The sequence below is a fragment of the Cynara cardunculus genome, assembly GCF_001531365.2.
Source record: "Cynara cardunculus var. scolymus isolate 2C chromosome LG 15, CcrdV1, whole genome shotgun sequence".
Classification (NCBI taxonomy): domain Eukaryota; kingdom Viridiplantae; phylum Streptophyta; class Magnoliopsida; order Asterales; family Asteraceae; genus Cynara; species Cynara cardunculus.
Window position 1 is genome coordinate 11,321,786 of NC_037542.1, and position 10,420 is coordinate 11,332,205.

The window sequence follows — 10,420 nt, forward strand, 5'->3', positions numbered from 1 at the left end:
ATATGTATTTATTTGAACAACATAAAATAGGAAAAGCTACATTTTTTACAAACAAAATATATCTCAAAAATAATGTTTCATATTTATTTAATAAATATTTTACTCTAAGAATATTTAATTTGAATGCAACTTAATAAGAAAAAGTAAAAAAAATTAAATGTTTTTTTAGATCATAGCAATGAAAAATGAAAATTACTAATAATAATTTGAAATATGTTTTTTTTTAAATTTTAGTTAAATTATCAAAATGACATGTCATCCACATCACCTCATTAAAGCCACACAAGCAAAAAAGTCAAAGGGTTAACCGGTTTAAAAGGTAACAGGTTACTCATTGCTATTATGGTAGATTTTTTAAAGTACAATGCCTTAATAAAAAATAATTTGAAAGTATATTGCTGTAATAAATAAAAACAAAAGTAGAATGCTATAATAATTTTTTTTTATGAAAGTAGGTTGCTATTTCATGCATTTAACCCAACTATAAAAATGGTCCAACACCAAAACATTCAATTGAAGAACAAGAAACCTCACTTTTGACCATTGTTTGAAAATTATTCAAAATACAAATTGTTAATTTCTCTTGAAGCAATCATAAATAGTCTAGACGTGTATAACAAAACCTTATATGCTAACTCTTTGTAACGAGTTTCAGCAGTAGAGGCTGAAAGAAGCATAACAGAACTACATAAACTTTGAAAATAACTAGCAGTGGTAACAACACTAGAAAGCGAAACCACAACAAAATTCTTCGTTTAATTAAAGTGTTGATTGTGTAAGAGTATGTGATGCCGTTGCTTTCAATTATCGCCTAGATTCTGCTGGAGTCCCTTCCAAAAATAAATCTCCTTCCCCAGTCGCCTATCACCAAGAACCTCGTGCGCCAACTCACTAGTTTGCTGCATTTATTCCACGAAATTAAGCATCATTTAAGAGTTCACAACTGGAAATGGACCTTAGCATAATATACTTACTTTTGAATATGATCATGCAATACATCTTAACTTAAAGGTCGATTAGTTGCTTTTCCATCAAATCCTATATGGATTAAGTTGTCTATCTAATTTAAGATAAATTGTTCTTTGGTTATTGTGGTGAATGAAGAGGCTTAATATCAAAAATGACTATATTACTTGTAGGTATATATCAAACATCGTCTATATCAAGTATTGATTTAAATAATTGATTGATAAAAATGTTAATCAACACCCAACCCATTCATAAAAGTCGCATACTTTTGTCCGRTTACCCAACCAYCGTATTTGCCACCTCTAGATTGTGCAAGTGTCATAAGTTCTATGTTTGAATCTCATCTTTGCTATCAACTTTTCATGGGTTGCAACGGCTGACAGAAAACATAAAGTGTGTTCGATTCACCTGAAACTAGTATCTTTCGTGTTTTATGCATTTATTCCTACTTCTTATTAGTCGTCATGGATAGTAAAAGAAAGTTAAACAACAAAAAACAGAAACTAGAAAGTAACAAAACCACATAAAAAAATAACAAGATATTACCTTGCATACACAGAGTACCAAAGCCATTGCGTACTGTGACCGATGGAAACCCAATCCCCAGGAAGTTGAGCTGCAGTTTGTTCACCACCTAGTGGAGCAAACTGGCCCAAATGCTTGTACCTTAAATAATATAGCTAGGTTATTATTCCAAAATGGCAATCGTACGTTTGGAACAAAAAAAGATATAGTATTAACTATGAGTAGGAAAACTGGTAAAGTTTCTATACCTAAACGGTTTGAATCGGTGGCGACCACTATCTCTGAATCTTATTGGACCTTCAGGATTCTCATCGCACTCCTTCATGCGGTTGAAACACTGGGCTAGGTATTCACCTTGTTGAGCCGCTACCTAAGACATATAACATTTGTTCCAATAGTCGATTAAAAGACCTCCTGTTCTGGAGATATTATATTGATGAACAAGAGAGGAGTTAATTGAATTCTTATAGATCTATCTCTCTCTCTCTCTCTTTTGGAAATTGTACCTAGGTACATTGTTGAATGGTTTCAATACAACCCAACAATGCATCTAGGCAACGATTCTCATTTAAATTCACCTGTGCTGTTGGAGGAAGACTCTTCATTTTATGATCGACTTCAGAAAGTGCTGATTTGAACTTCTCAATATCCAAACGAGTTGCCTGTTTTGCAGCATCCCCTCTATCACTTTGAAGCAACTGGACAAAATTCTTCAACTTTTTACTCTTCAAGTGAAGCTCCACTTGTGGATACCTCTCGATAAYATCATTAATTACTTCGTTAAAATCTTCCACGCTCAGCTTTCCAGTCTTGTTCTTGTCTGCCTTACCAAATATGTCTGCAATATCTTCCTGTAAATCAAGTCAAGATTTGCATAAATTCTATAAGATGGTTCAAACTCTTTCAAAAATAACAACTTACCATTACTTTACGTTGATTTATTGTGGCGCAATCACCAAGAGCGTACACATTTGGTACTCCCTCCACCCTAAGCCATTCATCGGTTGCCATAACTCGCCTGTTTCCCTGAAACCCAATAAATAGAGAACCGATTGAAGTTGACAAATGCTATAGAACATTATGTGATTAATGAAAACCATAGAGGAAGAAAGTAAATCAGTTAAAGATGCATGATCAAAGTAGAAATAAGAATGCTAAAACCACCAAACCTGGCCAATTTGCTTCATGAAATCCATAATGACTGGGCGGGTTCCAATTCCAGTTGACCACACCACCATTCCATATGGTAAAACTTTAGTTTCACCACTTGATCTTTCTTTAAGAGTTATCGACTTGTCAGATACTTTGACAACCATTGACCCAGTTTGCACCTTAATGCCATCTCTTTGGAACTTTTCTTCAGCAAAAGCAGTAATTCTTTTGTCAAACCTTCAAAGCAAGACATTTTAAAGCGTCATCATACCATGGTTATCTAGAAAATTTAAACAAGTAATCAACTAATCTGTTATCTTCCTTACATGTTCAATATGTGATCACCTGCCTCTAGCAATGTTATTGAGATATGTTGTTCCAAATCAGGGTACAAATATATTAGATCTTCATGGAGAAAATCATGAAGCTCGGCTGCAAATTCCACCCCTGTTGGTCCACCTCCGACCACCACGAAATGCAAAATCTTTTTCCTCTCCTCATCACTTACACTTGGAAGACTTGCCCTTTCAAAACAGTCAATAATACTCCTGCGGATTCTCTGAGCATCTTCTACTTCCTGCATGAAAACTTCTGTTCAAATACAACCAAGTATATAATACTTATTTGTTAAATCAATAAAACTTTTTTGATGTCATCGATGAAATATCATCATCCTGTAGCTACATCTCCATCTGTTCCAAAGATATGAAGCCAACTATTCAAAATGGAGAAAGATACTTCACTTTTTTTACAGATTTTCCCCATAAAATATATCAAAACTTATAATTTTACCAACATCAACAGATTGTGCATATCTAATAGAATACCAATATTATCAGTAACCTACTTGTGTCCTGGTTTCACTTAAAGGATTTCCATACATTTTCCTAATGTGTGTTTGACATTAAACATGTTTCTCTGATAGACAACTCAATTCAATCACCTTCAAGAAATGAGCATTTTCAACGACACCTGGGGTGTTGAAAGTATTTGCACGTGCTCCCATGGCAATTACCAGGTAATCATAATCCACAGTGAACTCTTCTTTCCCTCCTATATTAATATTTTGGATGGATCTGCAGTGGACTTTTTGTTTAGTCGTATCAATCTTGAAACATTCTGCTTCTTTGAATTGAACATTGAAGTTTTTCTGCAGTACAAGAATGACAATTTGTCACTACCATCATCAAACTACTTAACTAGCAAAAATATGACAAACATTTTCACATACAAAGTCTCTCCGCCCAAAAAAGGGGTCTAACTTTTATTTGAATCATCCAAAATTTGTGTTTCTTAAATTCAAAATATTGACGCAATAATTTATTGTTTACAACTCCGAAATAATTTTATGTTAAACTCTATCCCGTAACTCTGGTTATAAAATTTTCACTTTAAGCAAAATATCAATCTTAATGTCGAACATAAACTTTATGCAACTCCTTTTCTATAGATGGAGTATAAACGATGCTCACATTTCATAGAGATTAAGTAGGAGCTAGCAGATAACTCATGACACAACTTTGCTTTATGGTGTAATTGGCATGATGGACAAGGCGGAAAGAACATTATCCCATGCCCGTTCTATGCAACATTGACCCGACAACATGTAATTGGATTTTTTTTGTGGAACAAAAGAAATGGATGAAACTTAATGACTAATTACAAAACTACTCGTGTGTCATTTGTAACACTATTATATGATATAGAAAACCATAAACCTCATTTGAGGCATAATCCGGTCATTTTAACATTTCTATCTTATCATGTCCAGCTTAATAAGATCTATACACACAGTTTTTCCGGTCCTGCCTTAATCGTACCATTACTGAATAGGGAATTAGTCAATTCTTGTTCCCGAACCAAACGCGCCTTTAGCAGACAACTATGCAATTATATCCAAAATTGGAACTTCAATAGCCTCGATGCTCTTAGAAGCAAAAGCTATATCTAAACATAGAGATCCAAACAGTACACGTTAACTACAGAAGTTCAATATGATAAATTTGGTTAGTCATGTTCACATATGAATTACACACACACTATAGATATGTGTGTATATATAGGCTCAGGTAGTAAACAGGCTCTTCCACATGGGGATATAACAATTGGACATAAAATAGAAGTTTTACCTTTAGATTTCCCTACATCCATTAGAGAGTTATCCCAATGATAACAATAATTCAACAATAAAGAATGCTAAAGTTTTGGGTTTAAAGAGGATCATGAACTACAGTACAGTACCTTCTTCACAATGTTGCGAATCGGCTCAACAACACTCCGAGCTTCAACAGTGCCACATGTAACGCTTGGTAACAAAGGGGTAAATGCAAAATAGTTACAAGGCGACACAACCTGAACATCAAACGAGGGATCTTTCAAGTTTTTCAGGAAGCTTGTGCCTGCCCAACCTGTTCCTAGAACTACCACTTTCTTTTTCTTGATGGTAGGTTGAGCTGCATCCGCGTATACACTACCAAACGGCCTCACATCTGAATAGGCCACTAGTCCACCACCACTGGGTAGCAAAGGATGCATGAGTTATTAACAAATTCAAATATTTGCACAAAACAAAAAGAAAATAGATGAATGGTTTGCTAAAACCTCAAGACTGGTAATCCAGTCGAAGTCATATATTTTAGATTCATGACGATATGTTTTTTTATATGGAACTCTCTCCATTCCAAAATATATACATGCAAACCTTTGACCACTGTTAATGATATATTTGAGGTTTTTTTTAATTGAAAAATACTAATAATAATATTCCATATGTTAGCCTCTCTTTCAAATGGAGTTTAGTTCAACCCAAAACAATACATAAAGATTTTTAATTTATACTATTGAGAAAATAAAAAGTAGCTTGTAATATCATATATTAATCAAGGAAAATCAATGACGTTTCAATCTTTTTGAAGACCCTGCTATACCCAAAACTATTGATTACATTGCATAAACGAGATAATATAGAATGTATGTTAAGAACAAAAACGAGCTAAACCTAAAACGATTAACAATCTGAAACTAAACGTAAACCATTAATGATTTGAACCTAAAACCAAATAATTATTGGTTTGAACCTAAAATACATGTAAATTTGGACCCCAAAATTTTAGAGGTCCTATTCAAAATATCACATTTAAAATATTAAGGGACGACCCTAAATAAAATAATAGAACAACCTTCTCTCAATTCATGTAACTTGTACATGAAGGTTTTCAATCAATTTTTTTGTGATCATCACATAATAGTACGCATGACATAAAGGCCCTGTATGTGCTCATACGATGCATGCATACATAGTGGTACTCAAAAATTTCAATATTATGTGTCTGAAACCTTAAAAACATCTCAAACATCTTTTTATAGTAATTTTTCTAAAGTAAAATATGTAAAGTTAAAATCTCAAAAAAAAAAAAAAAATTACGCCCAACTTCAACAATTGTTGCTTTGGAGATTTCAAATATTAATATATTATTAAAATAATATATAAACTTATTTTCTTAATACACTTTTAATTTTTTTTTATGAAATAATAATATTTAATCTTATTAGTGGAACCAATAAAAAAACATATGTTTGTCTTAATCGTTTAACTTTAAGAAGTTCTTCAAATTTAGAGATTTTTTTACATTTTCTCTCCTACTTTCTTCTCCCACATATTCTGGATGATCCACAGCATATTCTATGTACGGACGCCTCTTCCTAATCTATAAATTTAATATGCAGGATATACTAATCAAGTATTATTTTTGTCACCATGTGAACCTTTTTCGCTCACCTTGAAGGACCCTTGTTGATCCAAAATTTATTAGGAAACTCATGATTAATTATATATGAGATCAGAATTTATGATCTTCGTATCATCATCATCACCCGAGATCCAACTATTTCATTAACTATATCGACATAAACAATACGGGCACTAGCCTATCTTGTCGAATAAAGAATTGTGTCTCACGTTCAATGCATAATTAATACAAGATGCATTTTTCGATTAGAGCAACAGTAAAAAGTATATGAACGTACGCACATAAAATTAGCTCATATCGTATCATCGATAGTTGATCAGTATAAAATTGAAAATTTGAACCACAGATCCGATCAAAACAAAAGAGATGGAAATTAAAGAGACCTGATAGTACAGATGACGACAAGTTTAGAAAGAGAAGGATAATCACGAAACGCATTGGAGGCTCTCTGGTAAAACGTATAATAAGCTCCTCTCATTTCGTGTTCGATTGATTAGTTTCAGCAAACCCTAAGTGTGTGTTCTCATGTGTGTGTAAGAAGGGTAGGGAGTATATATGGCAGTGGAGCGGTTTTCTGCCCTTTTTTAGAGAGGGGTGCTCTCTGTGTGTGTTTAAACATAAGAAGAGGCGCGAGCAGTGTGGAGTGATGGCCAAGTAATTTCAGAAATTTACTCTTTTACATTTAAACCCCTCCAATTTTGGGATACTGACAAAAAGTAACCCAAAACATTTTATAATTTTTGTTATTAACCCTAAACTACAAATTTATCTAAAAATAACCATAGGCTACCCTCTACGTACCGGCCCGTGCGTAAATAGACCAATTTGCAAAAATAAAATGTGATTAACCAATGGACTTGACCATCTAGCCGACAAAATGTGATCCCCCAGGTGCGTAAGGGGTCCACCGCTTGACCAAAATTTGTTTTGATTTTCTTTTTCATAATCTTTTTAATATGATATCGTTTTTAAAACTTGATTTTTTATATAATCTTATTTTTACAATTTTTTTGAAAATATAATCTTGTTTTTACAATTTGATTTTCTTATATAATCTTATTTTTACAATGTATTTTTTTAATATAATCTTGTTNTTGTTCTTACAATTTGATTTTTTATTTCATTTCTATAATGTATTTTTTTATATAATCCCGTTTTTACACTTTGATTTTTTATATAATCTCATTTTTACAATATTTTTTTTAATATAAGTCCACTCTTATTCAAAATTTTGCTATTTTAAGCGATTATATTTTTACAATACTTCGTAGTTTTTTTATTATGATTTATTAGATATGTTTAGAGAAGCATAAGGTTTAGATTTTTTTAATTTAAGAAATAAAAAATAATAATGTTGATTTTAAAGTTTGAAAAAGTTAACTAAATAATGGGTTCAGTTTTGTTTTGGAACCAACTTTAACAAAGTCTCAAACTTTGATCAAACATCATTTTCAATAGTTTTTATAATTTCTATAAATTAGAGAACTAAAAATTAAAATCTTAAATAAATTAGATTTAATTTCAATAAATTCTTTATTTTAGAGATTTCAACATTTATTATATTCTTAAAATATTCTATTAATCTATCATCCAAATACCCTCTTTAAAAATACTTTATATAAAATAATAATAATTAAAGTTAATCGGTGAGTATGAATAAAAAATTAATTACTCTTTCTACATATCAACTTTTAGAGAATTCTCAAAATCTAGAGATTTCTCTAGTTTTCTCTATTTTAGAGAATAAAATAGAGAACAAAAGTTTTATTTTGTCTAATTTGTAGAATCCGTTAGAGATACTCCAAATCTAAGGAATGAACTAAATATAGCCTGTATCATCAAAGTTATGTTTTTTTGTTTGTTCTCTCTATGGGAGAGGTTAATTTTACATTTATCTACTAATTTCATCTTCACACATAACAACGTCAAGATGTACTTTTTACATTTCTAATGTTTTATTTGATTTAATTTTAATATAAAAAGATGCATATAGCATTTCCCATTGTTTATACATCCACATCTAACCCTTAGATATATGATCGATGGTACGGTTTTGTTTTCATAAATTTCAAATATTACAAAATGGTGTTTCTATATATATATATTTCATCAAAATCAAGTCGAATTATACTTTGAAAATATAAAAAAGACATGTTGTTGGCATGTATAAGGATGAAATTAATAAATAGGTTTAACAAATAATAGTTGTCTATCAAGCTTGTCCCACTATAAACTAGTCTCAATTATTTTGAAAAGTCCTATTTTCTTTAGAATACAACTGTTATTTTTGTCATTATCAGTTAAATCGAATTAAATGCATAAGCTTGCTCGATATGTTTAAATTGGAAGAGGCACTCTTTCATATATAATATCAAATGTTTATTAAATTGATTCTATACATGATTAATATGTTTAGATTATTACCGTTTACAGAGTTGCGGGACTGTTATCTATTATTAGAATTTAACACTTATGATGTAAAAATTGTTATTTAGATTTCAAAGGGGCTTACACAATAGGAGCAAGGTGCTTTAGGATTATAATGGTCCGGACAAAGAATTATATATAAGTATTGTGCCCACGAATTTGTTTTATGTGGCGGGGCCACAACCGATATAAATTGCAATATTATCAGAGTGTGTGCGTACCTTGAGTAACGACTGTTATGGTAACTTACCTGTGAGGATTGTTGAACCTGAGAGCTAACCTTTGACCATCAGACTTGACTATTTTACAGTAATTGATTTATATTTGGACTGATAACTGTCAGATAATTTCTCATTAGACCGTATGGTCTAACCCTCATTTTCTTTTAAAAAATATGCATTTCAGAGCAGTTGCTTCTTAATGATAAAGAGAAAGGAAAACTTTAGTTTATATGTGTGGATGTCATATGTGTAAGCAATCAATGAATAGGTGAAAGTTTACTTTTGTCCTATGGCCATATAGCAATCTTTTGTATTAAGTTTTAAATGACAAAAAGTTTGTTCAATATTTTATTGATGATGTATAGTTTTGATATGTTGGGACCAAATGTGTAAACCTAATATGGTTGATCTATGTACATTATGTGTTTTTTTGTTATATGATCATGCGGGTTATTACAGTTATAACTCTTTAAATCCCGAAAATATGAAATAATATCTTGTTCATAAAGAGTTTTGGTACAAGACCACTTTTTTAGTGAGTCATCAATTTTCAGAATTTAGTTTAATTAGTTATGGTTTTTTATTCTAGCCTCTGTGTTTTTTTATTAATTTAAAGTTTTCGATATATCTTAGCTTTTTCAATTATTATTTTAGGGCATTTGATTTGTCAGCATATTCAACACCATCTTCTTTGTTTTGATTAGTACTAATAGGTATATTTCGACATTTTAGTGTTACAATATATTTGTTGATTTCAAATTTTCACTTGTAGATATTTTGAACTATAGTTTGACGTATATGATTTAACACTGGTTGAATGCACATATGTTGCTATTCAGAGTTGTTTCCTAATCGGTCGATGATTATCATCACGTCAACTCTAAATTTTCGAATTGGAAGAAATTGAAATTATTGATTGAGTGAATTACATTGTTGGTTCCTTATCATTTGCTCAAATTTTGGATTTGATTCCTAAAAATACCATCTACACTAATGGTTCCTAACTTTTCAATTTCATAACTCTTAGGGTCGTTGGAAACATCGTCAGTTAACAATCATTATGTGGGACTAATCAGTTTTTTGAAGAATTATAAGGACCAAAAGTGTAATCCGCTCATGAAATTTAATGTGTTTCACGTGTTTCTTTTTAAATTTTTTAATTAAAAAATATTCTGAGTTAGAAATATATTTATTTATTAAATTATAATACATTTTAAAAGTATCTATACTATCTTATTAAACAAATTTAGCAAAAGTCTTAAAGTCTTAAAATTCTAAATGACCAAAATACCCTTTATACTCACTTTTTCACTTTTTCATTTTTTAAAATTATAATTTTAAATTTACACTTTATACTCCTATAATTAATTAATTAAT

The 10,420-nt window shown here is 30.9% G+C and overlaps 1 protein-coding gene and 1 long non-coding RNA gene across 2 annotated transcripts in view; one reads left to right on the plus strand and one right to left on the minus strand.

The window, feature by feature from the left end:
• LOC112527969 overlaps nt 1-9,311 on the plus strand; it is a 15,246-nt gene extending 5,935 nt beyond the window's left edge. Inside the window, exons 2-3 of the long non-coding RNA XR_003070789.1 lie at nt 3,572-3,664; nt 9,228-9,311. This is a non-coding gene — a long non-coding RNA (uncharacterized LOC112527969). The remainder of the gene's footprint in view (nt 1-3,571; nt 3,665-9,227) is intronic.
• On the minus strand, nt 812-6,873 carry LOC112527967 (external alternative NAD(P)H-ubiquinone oxidoreductase B2, mitochondrial-like). The gene is made up of 10 exons (XM_025138837.1): nt 6,779-6,873; nt 4,888-5,161; nt 3,590-3,796; nt 2,973-3,223; nt 2,664-2,883; nt 2,416-2,520; nt 2,073-2,345; nt 1,743-1,864; nt 1,516-1,635; nt 812-899 (listed from the first exon to the last, which is right to left on the minus strand). The coding sequence occupies exons 1-10, from the start codon at nt 6,871-6,873 to the stop codon at nt 812-814; spliced, it is 1,755 nt and encodes a 584-aa protein (XP_024994605.1).
• Nucleotides 9,312-10,420: the final 1,109 nt, after the last annotated feature.